Source organism: Heptranchias perlo, chromosome 8 (genome assembly GCF_035084215.1).
Source record: "Heptranchias perlo isolate sHepPer1 chromosome 8, sHepPer1.hap1, whole genome shotgun sequence".
Taxonomy (NCBI): Eukaryota; Metazoa; Chordata; class Chondrichthyes; order Hexanchiformes; family Hexanchidae; genus Heptranchias; species Heptranchias perlo.
Window position 1 is genome coordinate 73,337,219 of NC_090332.1, and position 20,342 is coordinate 73,357,560.

The 20,342-nt window shown below is 44.4% G+C and overlaps 1 protein-coding gene across 1 annotated transcript in view; it reads right to left on the bottom strand.

Annotated features, from left to right (window-relative positions):
* pygb (phosphorylase, glycogen; brain) overlaps nt 1-20,342 on the bottom strand; it is a 115,801-nt gene that overhangs the window by 37,305 nt on the left and 58,154 nt on the right. Inside the window, exons 7-11 of the mRNA XM_067989313.1 lie at nt 17,622-17,704; nt 15,809-15,952; nt 13,516-13,608; nt 11,080-11,226; nt 7,821-7,984 (exon numbers count right to left, since the gene is read on the bottom strand). Coding sequence (XP_067845414.1) covers nt 7,821-7,984; nt 11,080-11,226; nt 13,516-13,608; nt 15,809-15,952; nt 17,622-17,704 — 631 coding nt within the window. The remainder of the gene's footprint in view (nt 1-7,820; nt 7,985-11,079; nt 11,227-13,515; nt 13,609-15,808; nt 15,953-17,621; nt 17,705-20,342) is intronic.

Consider the following 20,342-nt stretch of genomic DNA (forward strand, 5'->3'; position numbering starts at 1 on the left):
TGCATCTGTCTTTACCAAGATGCTGCCAGAGTCTCAGTAAAGGAAGATGTAGTTGAGATACTGGATGGGCTAAAGATTGATAAAGAAGAGGTACTCGAAAGGCTGGCTGTACTTAAAGTAGATAAGTCACCCGGTCCGGAAGGGATGCATCCTAGGTTGCTGAGGGAAGTAAGGGTAGAAATTGCGGAGGTACTGGCCATAATCTTCCAAACATTTGTAGATACAGGCCTGGTGCCAGAGGACTGGAGAATTGCAAATGTTACATCCTTGTTCAAAAAGAGTGTAAGGATAAATCCAGCAACTATGGGCCAGTCAGTTTAACCTCGGTGATGGGGAAACTTTTAGAAATGATAATCCAGGACAGAATTAGCAGTCACTTGGACAAGTGTGGATTGATTAGGGAAAGCCAGCACGGATTTATTAAAGGCAAATCGTGTTTAACTGACCTGACAGAGTTTTTTGATGCGGTAACCGAGAGGGTAGATGAGGGCAATGCAGTTGATGTGGTGTATATGGACTTTCAAAAGGCGTTTGATAAAGTGCCGCATGGTAGGCTTGTCATCAAGATTGTGGCCCATGGAATAAAGGAGGCAGTGGCAACATGGATACAGAATTGACTAAGTAACAGGAAACAGAGAGTAGTAGTGAATGGTTGTTTTTCAGACTGGAGGGAGGTGTATAGTGATGTTCCCTAGGGGTCGGTGCTGGGACCACTGCTTTTCTTGATATATATTAATGACTTGGACTTGGGAGTACAGGGCACAATTTCCAAATTTGCAGATGACACAAAACTTGGAAAGGTAATGAACAGTGAGGAGGATAGTGATAGACTTCAAGAGAATATAGACAGGCTGGTGGCATGGGCGGACATGTGGCAGATGAAATTTAATGCAGAAAAATGCGAGGTGATGCATTTCGGTAGGAAGAATGAGGAGAGGCAATATAAACTAAAGGGCACAATTCTAAAAGGGGTAAAGGAATAGAGAGATCTGGGGTATATGTACTCAAATTGTTGAAGGTGGCAGGGCAGGTTGAGAAAGCGGCTAAAAAAACGTACGGGATCCTGGGCTTTATATTAGAGGCAAAGAGTACAAAAGTAAGGAAGTCATGATGAACCTTTATAAAACACAGCTGGTGTATTGTGTCCAGTTCTGGCACCATACTTTAGGGAAGACGTGAAGGCCTTAGAGAGGGTGCAGAAGAAATTTACTAGAATGATTCCAGGGACGAGGGACGTTAGTTACATGGATAGACTGGAGAAGCTGGGGTTGTTCTCCTTGGAACAGAGAAGGTTGAGAAGAAATTTGATAGAGGTATTCAAAATCATGAAGGGTCTAGACAGAATAGATAGAGAGAAACTGTTCCCATTGGCGGAAGGGTCAGGAACCAGAGGACATAGATTTAAGGTGATTGGCAAAAGAACCAAAGGTGACATGAGGAAAAACTTTTTTACACAGCGAGTGGTTAGGATCTGGAATGCACTGTCTGAGGGAGTGGTGGAGGCAGATTCAATCAAGGCTTTCAAAGGGGAACTGGATAAGTACCGGAAAGGAAAACATTTGCAGGGCTACAGGGATAGGGCGGGGGAGTGGGACTAGCTGGTTGCTCTTGCATAGAGACAGCTCGAACTCGATGAGCAGAATGGCCTCCTTCCGTGCTCTAACCCTTCTATGATTCTAAGCAACATTATCAATGTTTGATACACATGCAGCGTTATCAATGTTTGCACAGTGTCTCCCAATCGACAACAGTCATTCACAGTGGAAAGTTTAAAACAACAAAATTTAACAAAAGACTTTAGTTTATAACAGAAGTTCAAATCGAATTGCAACTGCAACATCTTCTAAATACTTTAAACAAGAAGAAAACAGTTTCCCTTTTCATAAACGGAATGTGTGACACAAAAAGAAACATTCTGAGGAAGCCTTTAGCTCTAAAACACTTTAGGGATGTTCAGCCCAGATTAATAAAAGGATATCCTACTTCGAGTCAATATAAATGACTAAAGCATTTTATAATAAGTCCGAGTGGACTTAATATGAACTTTGATTAGACAATACAGTGGGAGATAGAGAAGGGGGCCGGGAGAAGGAAAGATTTCTTCTGGTCATTGTTCCTAGTCACGTATACTCTTACGTTTCTGCTGACTGGAGAAATTGGTCTTCATACTTGAAGTTTTGGGCACCGTGCCTCAGGAAGGATTTATTGGCCTTGGAGGAGGTGCTGTACAAATTCACCAGAATGACACCAGGGCTAAAAGGGTTAAATTATGAGGTCAGGTTGCACAAACGTGACTTGTATTCCCTTGATTGTAGGAGATTGAGGGGTGATCTGATCGAGGTGTTTAAAATGGGAAAAGGATTTGAGGGGGCAGATACAGAGAAACTATTTCCTCTGGTGGGCGGAAATCAAGAACAAGGGGGCACAATCTTAAAATTAGAGCTAGGCCATTCAGGAGCAAAATCAGGACGCACTTTTTCACACAAAGGATAGTAGAAATCTGGAATTCTCTACCCCAAAAGACTGTGGATGCTGGGGGACACTGGAGCTTTCAAGATTGAGATCGATAGATTTTTCTTGGGTAAGGGTATCAAGGGATATGGAGCAAAGGCAGAAAATGAAGTTAAGGTGCAGATCAGCATGATCTGATTAAATGGCGGAGCAGGCCCGAGAGGCCGAATGGCCTCCTCCTGTTCCTAATATTTGTATGTTCCTAGAATATCTCCCTCCCCCTCAAATTCACTACAACCTTTGGATCGGACTCTGTGTAATCATTGAAGGTACTTTCAGAACAATTCAGTGTTGATTGAGTTTCTATCCCAATCTCTGCCAGTCAACAGAGCTCTCAACAGAATGGCGCACTCCTGGTCCTAAGGTTACTATGAGTAATTTTAAATCAATCCCCTAACTCTGCGATTTTCCAGGTTTTATCTGCAACTGTTCCATGATCTTTTTGGTTAAATTTCTTGCAACCGATCACTAGTCTTAACCATCACTCGCGTTCCAACGTTAATTAAATGGTTGGCAAGACATACCAATACATTCAGAGCAAGTGTTAAGGAATGGATGTTCTTACTTATAAGTTTATAAGTAATTCCTCAAGATAATAGGGTTCAAAGGCATTTATTGGCTTTCGTCGGAATTAAGCATACAATGATAGCTATTATTAATAATAATTACACGTATACTTACGATACAAGTTACCGGAGAATTCCCAAGTTACAGGTTTTGAGCTCAAAGGGTTACCGGATGATCATAAGAACATAAGAACATAAGAAATGGGAGCAGGAGTAGGCCAATCGGCCCTTCGAGCCTGCTCCGCCATTTAATAAGATCATGGCTGATCTGATCCTAACCTCAAATCTAAATTCATGTCCAATTTCCTGCCCGCTCCCCGTAACCCCTAATTCCCTTCACTTCTAGGAAACTGTCTATTTCTGCTTTGAATTTATTCAATGATGTAGCTTCCACAGCTTCCTGGGGCAGCAAATTCCACAGACCTACCACCCTCTGAGTGAAGAAGTTTCCCCTCATCTCAGTTTTGAAAGAGCAGCCCCTTATTCTAAGATTATGCCCCCTAGTTCTAGTTTCACCCAACCTTGGGAACATCCTCACCGCATCCACCCGATCAAGCCCCTTCACAATCTTATATGTTTCAACAAGATCGCCTCTCATTCTTCTGAACTCCAACGAGTAGAGTCCCAATCTACTCAACCTCTCCTCATATGTCCGCCCCCTCATCCCCGGGATTAACCGAGTGAACCTTCTTTGTACTGCCTCGAGAGCAAGTATGTCTTTTCTTAAGTGTGGACACCAAAACTGTATGCAGTATTCCAGGTGCGGTCTCACCAATACCTTATATAACTGCAGCAATACCTCCCTGTTTTTATATTCTATCCCCCTAGCGATAAACGCCAACATTCCGTTGGCCTTCTTGATCACCTGCTGCACCTGCATACTAACTTTTTGATTTTCTTGCACTAGGACCCCCAGATCCCTTTGTACTGCAGTACTTTCCAGTCTCTTGCCATCAAGAAAATAACTTGCTCTCTGGTTTTTCCTGCCAAAGTGCATAACCTCACATTTTCCAATATTGTACTTCATCTGCCAAATCTCTGCCCACTCACCCAGCCTGTCTCTATCCCGCTGCAGGCTTTTTATGTCCTCCTCACTCTCTACTTTCCCTCCCATCTTTGTATCATCTGCAAACTTCGATATGTTGCACTCGGTCCCCTCCTCCAAATCGTTAATATAGATCGTAAAGAGTTGGGGACCCAGCACCGACCCCTGCGGAACACCACTGGCCACTGGTTGCCAGTCCGAGAATGAACCATTTATCCCAACTCTCTGCTTCCTGTTAGATAACCAATCCTCCACCCATGCCAGAATATTACCCCCAATCCAGTGATTCTTTATCTTGAGCAATAATCTTTTATGTGGCGCCTTGTCGAATGCCTTCTGGAAGTCTAAATACACTACGTCCACAGGCCTTGTCAAATTCGGAAGTATCTATTCTAATCACCCACCTTTTAACCTTTCTTTCACTCTGCCAGTGAGAATCTGCATGCTTTCACATCACCTCATCCAATTAGCTGCCATAACTCCAGTTTTAACAAGAATCACTCCCCAAGGCTTCATCTGGGCTGAATTGTTAATCAAGCCATTCAACTGGAGACAGTTACAGAAAACAAAGGCCCTCTACAGGAACGTTACACAGCTGTCCTCGGAGGAGTCACTATCTGAAGCCATATCTTCTCGACTTGATGGTTGAAACATGTCCAGAGATATCTCAGAATGATACGGGGGCTAAAAGGGTTTAATTATGAGGACAGGTTGCATATTGCATTCCCTTGTGTATAGAAAATTAAGGGGTGATCTAAATGAGGTACATACATATGTAGGAACATACGAATTAAGAGCAGGAGTAGGCCATTCAGCCCCTCGAGCCTGCTCTGCCATTTGATAACATCATGGCTGATCTGATTGCGACCTCAACCCTACTTTTCCATCTACCTACTATAACCTTTGACTCCTTGTTAATCAAGAATCTATCTAACTCAGCCTTAAAAATATTCAATGACTCTTCCTCCACTGCTCTGTGGGGAAGGGAGTTCCACAGACTCACGACCCTCCAAGAGAAAAAATTTCTCCTCATCTCCGTCTTAAATGGGAGACCCCTTATTTTCAAATGGTGGCCGCTAGTTCTAGTCTCTCCCACAAGGGGAAACATCCCCTCAGCATCTACCCCTTCAAGTCCCCTCAGGATCTTATATGTTTCAATAAGATCACCTCTCAATCTTCTAAACTCCAGTGTATACAGGCCCAACTTGTCCAACCTTTCCTCATAAGATAATCCTCTCATCCCAAGAATCAGTCGAGTCAACCTTCTCTGAATCGCCTCTAAAGCAATTGTGTCCTTTCTTCACTAAGGAGACCAAAACTGCACACAGTATTCTAGATGTGGTCTCACCAATGCCCTGTACAACTGTAGCAAAACATCTCTACTTTTATATTCCATTCCCCTTGCAATAAATGACAACATGCTACTTGCCTTCCTAATCACTTGCTGTACCTGCATACTAACTTTTTGTGATTCATGTACTAGGACACCCAAATCCCTCTGTACCTCAGAGTTCTGCATTCTCTCCCCTTAAATAATATACTGCTTTTCTATCCCTCCTGCCAAAATGGACAAGCTCACATTTTCCCACATTACACTCCATCTGCCAAATTTTTGCCCACTCACTTAACCTATCTATATCCCTTTGCAGACTCCTTATTCCTCTTCACAACTTACTTTCCTACCTACCTTTGTGTCATCGGCAAATTTAGCAACTATACATTCGGTCCCTTCATCCAAGTCATCGATATAGATTGTAAATAGTTGAGGCCCCTGCATTGATCCCTGTGGTACTCCATTCATTACATCTTGCCGACCTGAAAATGACCCATTTATGCCTACTCTCTGTTTCCTGTTAGCTAACCAATCCTTTATCCATGCTAATATGTTACCCCCTACACCATGAGCTCTTATTTTGTGTAGTAGCCTTTGATGTGGCACCTTGTCAAAAGTCTTCTGGAAATCAAAGTACACCACATCTACAGGATCCCCTTTATCATCATTGCTTGTTACTTCCTCAAAAAACTCTAATAAATTAGTCAATCACAATTCCTCTATTTAGGATGATCAAAAGATTTGATAGAGTAGATAGAGAGAAACTATTTCCTCCAGTGGGGGAGTCCAGAGCAAGGGGGCATACCCCTAAAATTAGAGCTAGGCCATTCAGAGGTGATGTCAGGAAGCACTTCTTCACACAAAGAGTAGTGGAAATCATAGTAGGTACATCACAGGAGGAGGCCATTTGGCCCATCGTGCCAGCTCTTTGAAAGAGCTATCCAATTAGTCCCATTTATCTGCTCTTTCCTCTTGGCCCCGTAATTTTTTTCCTTTCAAGTATTTATCCAATTCCCTTTTGAAAGTTACTATTGAATCTGCTTCCACCACCCTTTCAGGCAGTGCATTTCAGATCATTACAACTCGCTGCGTAAAAAAATGTTTCCTCACGTCGCCTCTGGCTCTTTTGCTGATCACCTTAAATCTGTGTCCTCTGGTCACCGACCCTTCTGCCACTGGAAACAGTTTCTCCTTATTTACTCTGTCAAAACCATTCATGATTTTGAACACCTCTATCAAATCTTCCTTGAACCTTCTCTGTTCTAAGGAGAACAACCCCAGCTTCCCCAGTCTCTCTATGGAACTGGAGTCCCTCATCCCTGGCACCATTCTAGTAAATCTCCTCTGCACCCTCTCTAAGGCCTTGGCATCCTTCCTAAAGTATGGTGCCTAGTATTGAACACAATACTCCAGCTGAGGCCTAACCAGTGTTTTATAAAGGTTTAGCAAAACTTCCTTGCTTTTGTACTCTAGGCCTCTATTAATAAAGCCCAGGATCCCGTATGCCTTTTTAACAGCCTTCTCAACTTGTCCTGCCACCTTCAAAGATTTGTGTACGTGCACCCCCAGATCTCTCTGTTCCTGCACCCCCCTTTAAAATTGTACCATTTAGTTTATATTGCCTCTCCTCATTCTTCCTACCAAAATGAATCACTTCATACTTCTCTGTGTTAAATTTCATCTGCCATGTGTCTGCCCATTTCACCAGTCTGTCTACGTCCTCCTGAAGTCTGTTACTGTCCTTCACATTGTTTACTACATTTCCAAGTTTCGTGTCATCTGCAAACTTTGAAATTATACCCTCTATACCCAAGTCCAGGTCATCAATATATATCAAAAAGAGCCATGGTCCTAATACTGACCACTGGGGAACACCACTGAATACTTCCTCCCCCAGTCTGAAAAACAACCATTCACCACTACTCTGCTTTCTGCCCCCATGCCAAGGGGGAACTCTCTCCCCCAAAAAGCTGTTGAGGCTGAAAATTTCAAAACTGAGCTTGATAGATTTTTGTTAGGCATGGGTATTAAGGGTCACGGAACCAAGGTGGGTAGATGGAGTTAAGATACAGATCAGCCAAGATCTAACTGAATGGCGGAACAGGCTCGAGGGGCTGGATGGCCTACTCCTGTTCCTATGTTCCTCACTGCTGAGAGATCTATGGTAGCTCTCAAGGCGGAGCGAACAAAGACAGTTGTGGCTTCTGCTGAATCTCCTTATCAGCTAAAACAATGTCTGACTGGAATCTCTTTTATTAACTGAACATTTCTAACAGAAACTCACTTAAAAGCTAAAGGTAATATAAAGAATTAAGCCTTTCCTTACACAAGGACAACGTTTATCTGTTGCCGGGACACCACTTACACTGTGCTTTTCACGATTTCCGAGTGAATTTGTGCAACCCCGTTGACAGCGTGCGATCCAACGACACTCAGGTGCGCCATGTTGATCCTCTTGGGATCCCCCTCCTCGATCAGCGACATGCGTTTCAGGCGGTCCATGTCGCCGGGATACAGGGCAGCAATGTTCTAGAACCAAAAGTGGGTACTTGGGTCAGGCTGGGCTAGTAAGCGATATATCAAGACTCTTTTAGTACTTTCTCCTAATGGAGGAGCTAGATGAGTGGGTAATAAGGGACATTTAACAGCAGTGAGTAGGGGATGGAGCACAACCTTAGGCTGAGCCCTATAAGCGGTCCCTTGCTTAAAGTGGACAAGTAACGTGGGCAAGATTAAATCTCCCCCTCCCTCCACAAACCTAAAAAAACCCCAATTTGCCCAATTCTGGAGAGGAGTCAACTTTAGTAAGACAACCAGGATCCAGTACAATGTGAACTGACTTTGATCTTTTAACAATTATAACGTGGGTGCAAGCTTTGCTGGCTTGAACTATCTTTTAGCAAAAAGCTATAAACAGTTACATTTCCTACTGAACGTCTTCAAACCCGCCATGTTTCGAACAGGAAGTGTTCAAAATACAGCAGAGCTGTGAACAAAGCCCCGGTGTTATTGATTTTCAGGGGTGGGTAGGGGCTGCTGTACTAGCTCAGCACTGATGCCGTGGGAGCAAGGACACAGCATCCAGCACTGCTCTCCCATATCCTGGAGTAAATCTTCATCTTCATCGCATGGCTGGCAATCTAAGTCCAACTATCATTCTATTGACATTGATAGAAAGAAAGAACGTGCATTTATATAGCGCCTTTCACAACCTCAGGATGTCCCAAAGCGCTTTACAGCCAACAAGTATTTTGAAGGGTAGTTACTGTTGTAATGTAGAAAACGCAGCAGCCAATTTTCGCACAGCAAGATCATCTAATAATGACCAGATCATGTTTTAGTGAGTTGGTTGAGGGGTAAATATTGGCCAGGACAAGGGGAGATCTTCCGTGCTCTTCTTCGAATTCATGCTGTGGGATCTTGTACGTTCACCTGAGAGGGCAGACGAGACCTCGGTTTAACCTCTCATCTGAAAGATGGTATCTCCGACAGTGCAGCACTCCCTCAGTATTGGCACCGAGAGTGTCAGACTGGATTCTGTGCTCAAGTCTCTGGAGTGGGGCTTGAACCATCAACCTTCTGACTCAGGCAAGAGTGCTACCACTGAGCCAAGGCTGACACCTGCATCTGAAAGAGAAGTGGGCGGATTCTGCAACAGTTGGGCGATCTGCTCTGCCAGATTAACGGTCCTGGGGTGAAGATGAAAATTTACACCCTCCCCCTTCCCAGTCTCATTTCTGAGTGACGTCCTGCTTCGAAAAGAGAGCACACAGAGACCTTAGGAGTCACACTCACCTGGGCAATCAGGACAGCAGTGGAAACTGGAACTATAAACACAGATGTTAACTTCAAGTGGGAGTCTCACCACCAGGATTTATTTTAAAATCCAAGCAGATAGAGAATTAGGACTAACATTAACCTTTTTGTTCATTTTGGCCACTTCTGTTGATTTCTGGGTGTTTGTTTAAACGGTGCGTGATGATATCATCGGGACAATAGCCTGAATGAGCTACTGAGTTACCCTCGAGGGTGTTGGATTACAATTGGTGGAGATACAGTCATTAATTTACAGCCAGTAAGTGTTAACTACATGCGTTAAATCAACTCACGCGGCCCGGCTCTGTAGCTTTCAAACCTCAAATAATGGCATCTATACATGCTAAGAATTGACAAAACACAACAGAAAGGATGTTTAAAGCTTGCATTCCCTTGAGTATAAAAGACTATGGGTTGATCAATTGAGGTGTTTAAGATGATTAAAGGATTTGATAGGGTAGATAGAGGGAAACTATTTCCTCTGGTGGGGGAGTCCTGAACAAGGACGCATAACCATAAAATTAGAGCTCGGCCGTTCAGGGGTGATGTCAGGAAGCACTTCTTCACACACTGCGTAGTGGAAATCTGGAATTCCCTGCCCCAAAAAGCTATTGAGACTAGGTCAAATGAAAATTTCAAGACTGAGATCTTTTTGTTTGGTGAGTGTATTAAGGGTTACGGAACTAAGGCAGTAAATGGAGCTAAGATACAGATCAGCCATGAGCTAACTGAATGGCAGAACAGGCTCGATGGGCTGAATGGCCTCCTCCTGTTCCTAATAAGTTCACTGTGAACACATGTAACAATTTTAAAGGTAAACTGATAGTTCCAGCTTCCACATATCCTCCAGTGAAGAGTGCACACCTTTGAATTTCCTTTCCACGTTGAACTTGAAGCTGTCAAGCTACGGGGGTAATTTTAACTTAACCCACCCGTTGGGAAACGGACGGGATTGGGTGCAATGCTGGTTTTATACCCCGTTGAAGTCAATGGAGAGTAATATTGGGCGGGGTGTGAAACCGGCGTTCCACCTAGCAAGTTAGGTTAAAATGACCCCCTATGAGTTTGTGCCATGAGAAGGCAGGCGGGAAGCTCTCAGGCCTCCGCCAATAGCCCCTTTGGCTCTGTTGGGGGTGATGGGCCGAAGGAGAGCACTCCATCCAATTTCCCCTTTCCACTTGGGGCGATGCTTTGGCCTCTTCTTGGTGCTCTCCAGTGCGGACTTCTGGAGTGCTTTTAGAAATAAAGTTTTCCGTGAGCCTTTCCTGCAGTATTTATTTGTTTTAAGAACCTCAAATATGAAACAAAAAAGGTGAAGTCTGTGTAAAGCCCTAAATGATTTCTTCCTTTTCTGCTTTTTAAAAAAAAATTGAGAATCTGGAACTCTCTTCCCCCAAAAGGCTGTGGATGTTGGGGGTCACTTGAAATTTTCAACAGTAAGATTGGTAGATTTTTGTTGGGTAAGGGTATCAAGAGATATGGAGCAAAGATGGGTAAATGGAGTTGAGGTACAGATCAGCCATGATCTAACTGAATGGTAGAACAGGCTCGAGGCGCTGAATGGCCTCCTCCTGTTCCTTTGTTCCTAGAAAATAAGGTGAAGGCTCAAAGCGTAGGATACCTCCAAGGTTGAAGAGAGTAGATAAATCAGGGAGACAATGATCAGTTGAAGTCAAGCCTGGATTTTATAAGCCTGAAGACTGCAGAGGGAATGGAAAACTGAGCGAGATAAAGAGCTCCGTGAGGGAAGCAAGGGAAACAAGGGAAACAGGAGGAGAGCGTATGGAAATTCTTATGATATTTCTTACTTCCAAATGTTTATGGTTGATTGCATAGATGATCTGCAGGTGTCTCGGCAGAAGATGCTCAAACATCTGAACTGGCCAACGTTCCAGAGCCTCAGGTAGCACTGTGTGGTTGGTATAAGCACAGGTCCGGATTGTTATGTCCCAAGCCTTTCAAGGAGAAGAAAAGAAAAATCAATCATACAGTACAAGAGTAATTTGAGGCATGACATGTGGTAAGTGTAACAGGCTAGGGAGGAACAGGTGACTTTGGACCAATGGTTCTCAAAGCTCTCCATCACTGGGGTTTTCCTCGCCTCATGTCTGGGTCTATTGTAGACTAATTGATAGAGATTAATTGCTATGATTAGTCAACAACTCCATTATCCTTGTATCATGCGACTACCAGCATGGTAGAAGGTGAACTAGATGGACCTTGGTCTATGTACACACACACAGAGGTCTTATTTTAATGGTACTTTAGGCAATCTTCTGGCCATCCTGACTGAATAGACTCCAATCTTAAGTAATCCTTTCTTAAACAAAAAAAAAGCTAGCAGTATTGAACAAGGCTTCTACCATCTTCTAATTGGCAGATACAGCTGGTCACAGATGGACTGAACGGAGCCTGTACTTGTTAGTGCAATCACTGCATAAACTCATCTCTCAAGTGAAGTTGAGTTTGTATCATTTCAGTATCTTTCACTTGAATGAAAAGGCCTACCAGCTTTAAGCAGCCGGTTTTGGGCTAGTTAAACCCAACTGGTTCACTAATGTCCTTTAGGGAAGGAAACCTGCCGTCCTTACCTTGTCTAGCTTATCTGTGACTCCAATCCCACACTAATGTGGTTGACTTTTAATTGCCCTCTGAAGTGGCCTAGCAAGCCACTCAGTTGTATCAAACCACTACCCAACAAGGACTGCAGCGGTTCAAGAAGGCGACCCCCCACCACCTTCTCAGGACAACTAGGGATAGACAATAAATGTTGGCCTTGCTAGTGATGCTCACATCCCAAGAATGAATAAAAAATGCGAGAAACCATTATAGAATAGGAACAGGCAATGTTCAAATAGACTTCTAACCCAAAAACTCTGAGATATAACGATTGCTGGATTGCTTTCCCTCCTCCCCTGCCAATTCAATTAAAGTGTCTGAAAAAGGAGGACGCAAACTGTGTCCGACACATATCGTAACACTGTGTTTCCTCACTGTGACACTGACTTTCTCTTCTTCCTTCTCAATCAAAAACAGATTCACCACCAGAAACATATGTTAATGATGGCAGCACCCTTTTAAATTTCAAATGAATTTAAGTCTTTTGTTTTGAATGGCTGCTTTTAATTATTCAATCTCGGGATGTGGGCATCACTGGCAAGGCCAGCATTTATTGCCCATCCCTAGTTGCCTTGATAAAGTTTAATACAACTGAGTGGCTTGCTAGGCCAGTTCAGAGGGCAGTTAAGAGTCAACCACCTTGACGCTGGATTGGAGTGACACAAACGCCAGACCAAGTAAGAACGGCAGGTTTCCTTCCCCAAAGGACATTAGTGAACCAGTTAGGTTTTACTGGCCCAAAACCGGCTGCTTAAGGCAGGTAGGCCTTTGATGCAAAAGCACAACTGAGAGGCAGCCTCCCTGCTGTGGATTCAGGCAAAGTGAACGGTCATCTGCCAGAACAGACTGTGCACTGGATTCCTAGCAACAGGCTAGGTCACAGCCAGACCGGGTCCATCAAGAAAATATTCACTCATGTTAACTAAAATTTTGCTTTTAAGATTCCAGCTCAGAACATTAATTATGGCATGTATAGGATACACGGTCAGCTCCTCAAATCTGAATTAAACCTGTAGCTCATGAAATGTTAAATAGGCCTGACTACCTCTCTTGGAACTCTTCTATTCACCTGCACTGTTCAGCATCTGGCCTGGTCAAAGAACCTTCCCACGTTGGTCAAAGGTGGACAGTCATTCACAGAATGGAGATAAACAGCACCTCTGTGCTTGCTGACCTACATTGGCTCCCAGTCCGGCAATGCCTTGATTTTAAAATTCTCATCCTTGTGTTCAAATCCCTCCATGGTCTCACCCCTCCCTATCTCTGTAACCTCAAGCCGCACAACCCTCCGAGATCTCTGCGTTGCTTCAATTCTGGCCTCTTGCGCATCCCTGATTTCCTTCGCTCCACCACTGGTGGCCGTGCCTTTAGCTGCCTAGGTTCTAATTTCTGGAATTCCCACCCTAAACCTCTCTTTCCTTCTTTAAAACGCTCGTTAAAAACCTACCTCTTTCACCTGTCCTAATATCCCTTTATGCAGTTTGGTGTCAAATTTTGTTTAATAACGCTCCTGTGAAACATCTTGAGTAAAGGTGCTTTATGAATGTAAGTTGTTATTGTAAAGTGCCCAGGATGGTGCTTTTTGTTTGAAAATGAAGAATGAAAATGACTTGTCAAACCCATACTTTTTCCCAATCCAGCTTCTCCACATCCACCAGGATTCTCATCAGCTCAGGAATGGCCAGGGCAGGATGGGTGTCGTTGAGCTGAATGGCGACCTGTGAACAAAGGAATGTCAACTTTAATACCTTTTGATATATCGATAAGACGTCTACCTACCCATCAGTTTCACTGAAGAGTGAAATGGGAAGTGTACAGAGACTATTAGCAACCCCACACACAGTTCGTAAAGGCAACTGGTGATTCCAAGTTTGATCCCAGGTCTGTCCATTATTTGGACACCAGGATATAGATGTTCATTCTCTCTCTTGTAGGTTGCCAGCTTTCTTTCCTCTACTTGTATGCGGGTCATTTAGGTGTCACCTGTGGCTCAGTGGTAGCAATCCTGCCTCTGTGTCAGAAGGTCGAGGATTCAAGTCCCACTCCAGAGAGTCCCAGTGCAGGGAGTGCTGCACTGTCGGAGGTGCCGTCTTTCGGATGAGATGTTAAATCGATGCCCCATCTGCCCTCTCAGGTGCATGTAAAAGATCCCACGGCACTATTTCGAAGAAGAGCACGGGAGTTCTCCCCAATGTCCTGGCCAATATTTATCCTTCAACCAACATCACTAAAAAAAGATTATTTGGTCATTATCACATTGCTGTTTGTGGGACCTTGCTGTGCACAAATTGGCTGCCGCATTCCTACATTACAACAATGACACCACTTCAAAAGTACTTCACTGCAAAGCACTTTGGGGCGTCCTGAGGTTGTGAAAGGTGCTATATAAATGCAAGTTCTTTCTTTCTTTCACTTTACTGCACAAGCTGTCTCCATCATGGATTGTGCCTTACTGCTGTGAGCAGAAACTTGCGAGTCAACTGCAGGCACACTTCTCACAATTCACAGTAATCTGATCTGCACTTCCTGCATGGCACAGAGCCATCAGCCGCATCAGCAACCGGAGCCCATTGATTGTGGCTTCAAAACAATTGCTTATTTATGCGTTCTGTTCGTCCTGCAGAGTCATCACTGCACCAATGCAGCTGTTTTTAATATCAGTAATAAAACCAGCTCCACTGAGAGAGATGGGGAGAAACAAGAGAGAATGACAGAGACAGACAGACAGAGGGGAGAGAGTCAAAGTCAGACAGAGGAGAAAGAGAGAGACAAACAGAGCAGAAAGAGAGAGACAGATAGATAGAGGAGAAAGACAGACAGACAGACAGGAAAGAGAGAGAGAAAGACAGGCAGAGGAGAAAGAGAAAGAGAGACAAAGAGAGAGAGAAAGACTGACAGGCAGATAAGTTCATCAGGAATGTTCTCTATCAAACTCACAGGACTAGATGACAGGTCCAAAATTCCTGTTAATACATTCCAGCATTCGGCGGAGGAGGGCGGGGCGGGGGAGAGAGCTGGAGGAGAAGGACAGACAGGAGAGAGGCAGAGAGAAAGAACGAGAAAGAGGCAGAGAGAGAGAGAAAAAATGAGAAAGGCAGAGAGAGAGAGAACAAGAGAGGCAGAGAGAGAACAAGAGAGAACGAATGAAAGAGGCAGAAAGAACAGCAGAGAAAGGGAAAAAGAGAGAAAGAGAAAAAGAAAAGAAAAAAGAAACAAAGATTGATAAATGGGATATATAGAGGGAAAAGGACTAGTTAGGGGTGGGGGTGGGGGGGGGGGGGGAAGAGAAGAGGGAGGATGGGGGCCGCCCACATTTGTGTACAGGGCTTGTTTTGCCGTGTAATGACAGGTTTAACATGTGTATCTGGCTCCCGGCTCCAAAAGATTGGGCACTCCTCCCCCAGACAACATCAATTCTACCGGACTGTATCTGAGCATTGTTGGAGCAAGTGACTGGTTATAGCGGAGATCCACTCAGAAACCAGCACTTTCAGACTCTAAATACAAAACCACAGTGTCCGGCCAGGAAACTGCACTAATCGTGGTTCAGTAGAAAAGTTTGTGTTAAAAAAAACTTGCATTTATATAGCGCCTTTCATGACCTCAGGACATCCCAAAGTGCTTTACAGCCAATTAAGTACGCTTGAAGTGTGGTCACTGTTGTAACATAGGAAACGTGGCAGCTAATTTGCGCACAGCAAGGTCCCACAAACAGCAACGTGATGATGGCCAGAGCATCTGTTTTAGTAATGTTGGTTGAGGGATAAATATTGGCCAGGACACCAGGGAGAACTCCCCTGCTCTTCTTCGAAATAGTGCCGTGGGATCTTCAGCCCCAAATCACTGCACTGCGCAGTATATTCAATTGCATTCCGGCTAAGATAATTCCTGCTAAATTATAATCCTCGGGAAGCTTACCTTGTCTGGGAACGTTTCAAATGATGTTCGGACTGGATCTCGACAGCCAAACTTTGAAGACTTGAAGCGGCGGATGATGTCCTGGAGTGTGGCAGCTACCACAAAGTATTCTTGCTTTAAACGGAGCTCTTTACCTTCAAAGAACTGAACGGTTTGATGATAGTTAGTGCCGTAACTTTCTGTCACAAAGATAATGACAATCTTGAGACAAATGCACCCAAGAAACGAGACAGTCCAATCAGTGGGGAGGGGGGAATGTGGCGGAGGGGGTGAGGGCAATGTGGCATCCCCAGAGTAACCATTTCAGGTAGCAGAAGACCGTTGGCCCATCTCGCCCTCGTATCCACATATTTCTAATAACCCTGAATCCCATTTGTGACAAGACCTGTCCGGTTCCTTCTTGAAACCCATTGGGGTTTCTTGTTCCATCTCCTGGGCCAGTAATCTGTTCCACATACTTACCACCTTATTGGTTTAAAAAAAAAGTTCCTCCTGCATTTCCTATTTTCTTTTGTTGTCCTTAATTTTTAAACATTTTAACCCTGTGCTTAAATTCTGTACACAGCAGAAAAGCTTACTTGTATCCAAGTTGGCCAAACCTTTTATAATATTAAACACTTCTATCATATCCCCTCTCAATCCTTTTTTCAAGTGAAAAGGTTACGTTCCTTTTGTCTCCCCATCTCTAAATCCTGAAATTGTTCCCGATGTTAATCTAGACCTCTGGATCACTAATCCAATAATATACTACACTACCGTGCCCATGATAACTGACCTTCAGGGTGCACTTATTTTGACACCCTGAAGGCCAGACTATCCAAGAGGACCACCACAGAAGATCAGCTAGTGTGTGTTCCTTGCACACCTGGAGTGGCCATCACTAAATGTCCCCTCAGTTCCTGGGAAATTACATAGGATTTACAGCAAACAAGATATTCAGCCCAGCTGGTCTATGCTCCACAGGAGCCTCCTCTCACCCTACTTCATCTAATCCTATCAGCATATTGTTCTATTCCTTCCTCCCTCGCGTGTTTATCTAGCTTCCCCTTAAATGCATCTATGCTATACGTCTCAATTACTCCTTGTAGTACAGAGTTCCACATTCTTACCACTCTTTGTGTAAAGAAGTTTCTCCTGAATTCTCTATTTGATTAATTAGTGACTATCTTATATTCATGGCTCCTAGTTTTGGTCTCCCCCACAAGTGGAAACATCTTCTCTATGTCTACCCTATCAAGCCCTTTCATAAATTTAAAGACATCTATTAAGTCACCCCTCAGCCTCCTCTTTTCTAGAGAAAATTTGAGACACAGGAAACAATCAAAAAAACTAAACACTTGAAGGGGAAAACAATTGCAGGGCAATGGTGAAAGAGCAGGGGAGTGGGACTAATTGGATAGCTCTTTCAGAAAGCTGGCACAGGCACAATGGCCTCCTTAGTGCTGTAAAGTTCTATGACTTACTTCATTATCTCTGAATACAATTTGTCAAATTTCTTTCAGCAGCCATGGGTACCACTCCCCAGCCCTCCTTCCCTCACGACCTCTGAACTCAGCGTTAAGCAAGGGCACAGGAGCTTCCCCTCGTACTAAAACATTCCCCGCAGCAACAGTGGTATCCCTTCGGGTAGCTGGCACCATCTTGAGGAAGGAATTAGCACAACGGGCTGTTGGGAGCGTGTCGGTGTTTGTGGAGGGTCAATGGGAACATGTCAATGTCTGGGGGCGGGGGGACGCTGAATCTCTCACAGAAAAGTTTGGAAGTGCCTGGTTGAAAGCAGCAGTTTAGTAGCGACAGTGGATGGCACACTTACATTGTCATTGGGGTACAGTACTCTGGATATATTCTCAGCCAGGTTTCGATCCAAAACAGCCTGGATATAATCACCAATGTTAACTATTAAAACAAAACACACAATTTCTTCATTTAAGATCAGCAGAAATCGATCATAATTTCAACACAGGGAAAGCAAAACTCTCGTCAGTGCTGTGACCTGCCCCTGCCTGTCTCCCGTGTTAGCCTTGGTTCAGTTGGTAGCACTCTCGCCTCTGAGGCAGAAGTTTGTGGGTTCAAGTCCCACTCCAGAGGCTTGAGCACATAATCTAGGCTGACACTCACAGTGCAGCACTGAAGTAGTGCTACACTGTCGAAGGTACCGTCTTTCGGATGAGACATTAAACCGAGACCCCCATCTCCCCTCTCAGAAGGACATAAAAGATCCCACGGCACTATTGGAAGAAGAGCAGGCGAGTTCTCCCCCGTGTCCTGGCCAATATTTATCCCTCAACCAACATCACTAAAACAGATTATCTGCTCATTTTATCTCATTACTGTTTGTGGAGCCTTGCTGTGTACAAATCGGCTGCTGCGTTTCCTACATTACAACAATGACCACATTTCAAAAGTACTTAATTGGCTGTAACACTCTTTGGGATGTCCTGAGGTCGTGAAAGGCACCTTGTAAATGCAAGTTCTTTCTTTCTCCCCACAGATGAGCCTACATAAGCTGATGGGTGTCAACCAACACCAGACAGAGCTGCAACATCGCCATGAGTACCAGCAGGGAATTTGGCGCCTGCTGCAACCATGCCTGCACTTACCTAGCACACAGGAAGCAGCAGCACCGGTGAGGGAAGGCTGCAGTTGGCTAGATCCATTTTAGATCACTTGCCCTCAGCCTCAAGAGAAAGCAAGCAGAGACAGGAGGCCACTGGCAACACCTTCAAGGCAAGACTACTGGCACAACAGCGGGAAATCTAAATTAGTAAATCATGGCAACTCTAGGATGCTAACCCTCCAGGATTGTCCTGGAGTCTCCAGGAATTAAAGATTAATCTCCTGGATACTGTTGAGAGCAACCCCAGGAGAAAAACTGTGTTTTATTTCATTTTCTTTGAACACTTTCATTTGTTAATTATAAAAATATTGGAGATGGGAAAAAAGACTGTTTGACTGACAGTCAGGAATCATCCAATCAGGTAATGAAGAGTCTGTTCGCTTTCCAATTGGCATGGGAGGGCGGGGAGCCACGAGGATGGACGTGTTGAGCAACCAATGGCGGGGGAGCGTGTGGGCAGGGTGGTTGGAGGTCATGTGATAACACCTCCTGGAATACATCCAATCAGAGTTGGCAACCATATAGCAGCCTGTAGTGCCCAGTGTGGAGAACTTCCACAGCTTTATCACCAAGTTTGATTGATTGTTGCCTTGAACTCTAAACTGGCCTCGATTTAGCGATTATGAAGAGAGCACAGGGCCTGAAATAGAATCTGCTCTGATACAAACCAGGACTGAGTAACAGGATTGGAATCTGCCCCCGCTGTTTGTTTAAGCAGCACTGCTGGTCCTACGCCAACGCCCATCTACGTTGGGTTTGTTTAGCAGAGTGCAATCTGCTCTTGAGGCTGCAACTGTCTTGGTCTTAACTCTCCAAACAATTCTGTGGACAGCGTCTGCAGATCTTGGTGAGAGACTGCAGCCAGTGACTGGGGAAGGCTTTTTAAGAAGTTAGGGATGCTGTTCAGACTGGTATCAATCCAGCAGTTGGCCTTCATCATTCGCAAGACACAATGGGCAATGCTTGGGATTGTCACAGGCCTCAGTCAGCAGTTTGCAGTTTGATGGCGACCTCAAACACCAGTAGATGTTGGCGGCTGACACTCCAGTGCCAGTACCGAGAGAACGCTGCATTGACGGAGGTGCTGTCTTTAGGATGAGATGTTAAACCAAGGCCCCATCTCCCCCCTCAGATGGACGTAAAAGATTCCATGACACTATTTTGAAAAAGAGCAGGGGGAGTTCTCCCTGATGTCCTGGCCAATATTTATCCCTCAACCAACATCACTAAAAACAGATTATCTAATCATTAGCTCATTGCTGTTAGTGGGACCTTGCTGTGCGCAAATTGGCAGCTGTGTTTCCTACGTGACTACACTTCAGAAGTGCTTAATTGGCTGTAAAGTACTTTGGAACGTCCTGTGGTCGTGAAAGGCACTATATAAAAGCAAGTTCTTTATTTTTTTTTAGACTTGGCTCGTCAATGATCGTGGATCCTCGTCTGGCACAAACTGTGGGACCTCGTCCACCTAGAGCTAGGTTATATATTACGCAGTACACAAAAAAGAATTTACAAATCCAAGCAGTTTGCACTGCAAGGCAACTAGGGGTGCCAACCCTCCAGGATTGTCCTGGAGTCTCCAGGAATTAAAGACTAATCTCCTGGACACTGCTGCGAGCAACCGAGGAGAAACATCATTGGGACGTTAAAGAAAATTTTGCTTTTTTCATTCATTTTTAACACTTACGTTTATCAATTATAAAAAATACTGGAGTTGGGGTAAAATGGATGTTTGGCTGGGTGGGGCGGTTGGAGGTCATGTGATGAAACCTCCAGGAACACATCCAACCAGAGTTGGCAACACTGAAGTTACTGCTTCAACAAACCAGAAATTCTTTCAATGATGGAACACATTCAATTACGCACCTGGTTGCACCTGCACTCAGATGGCACTTGGGGGTGGCGGGCAGGGATGGA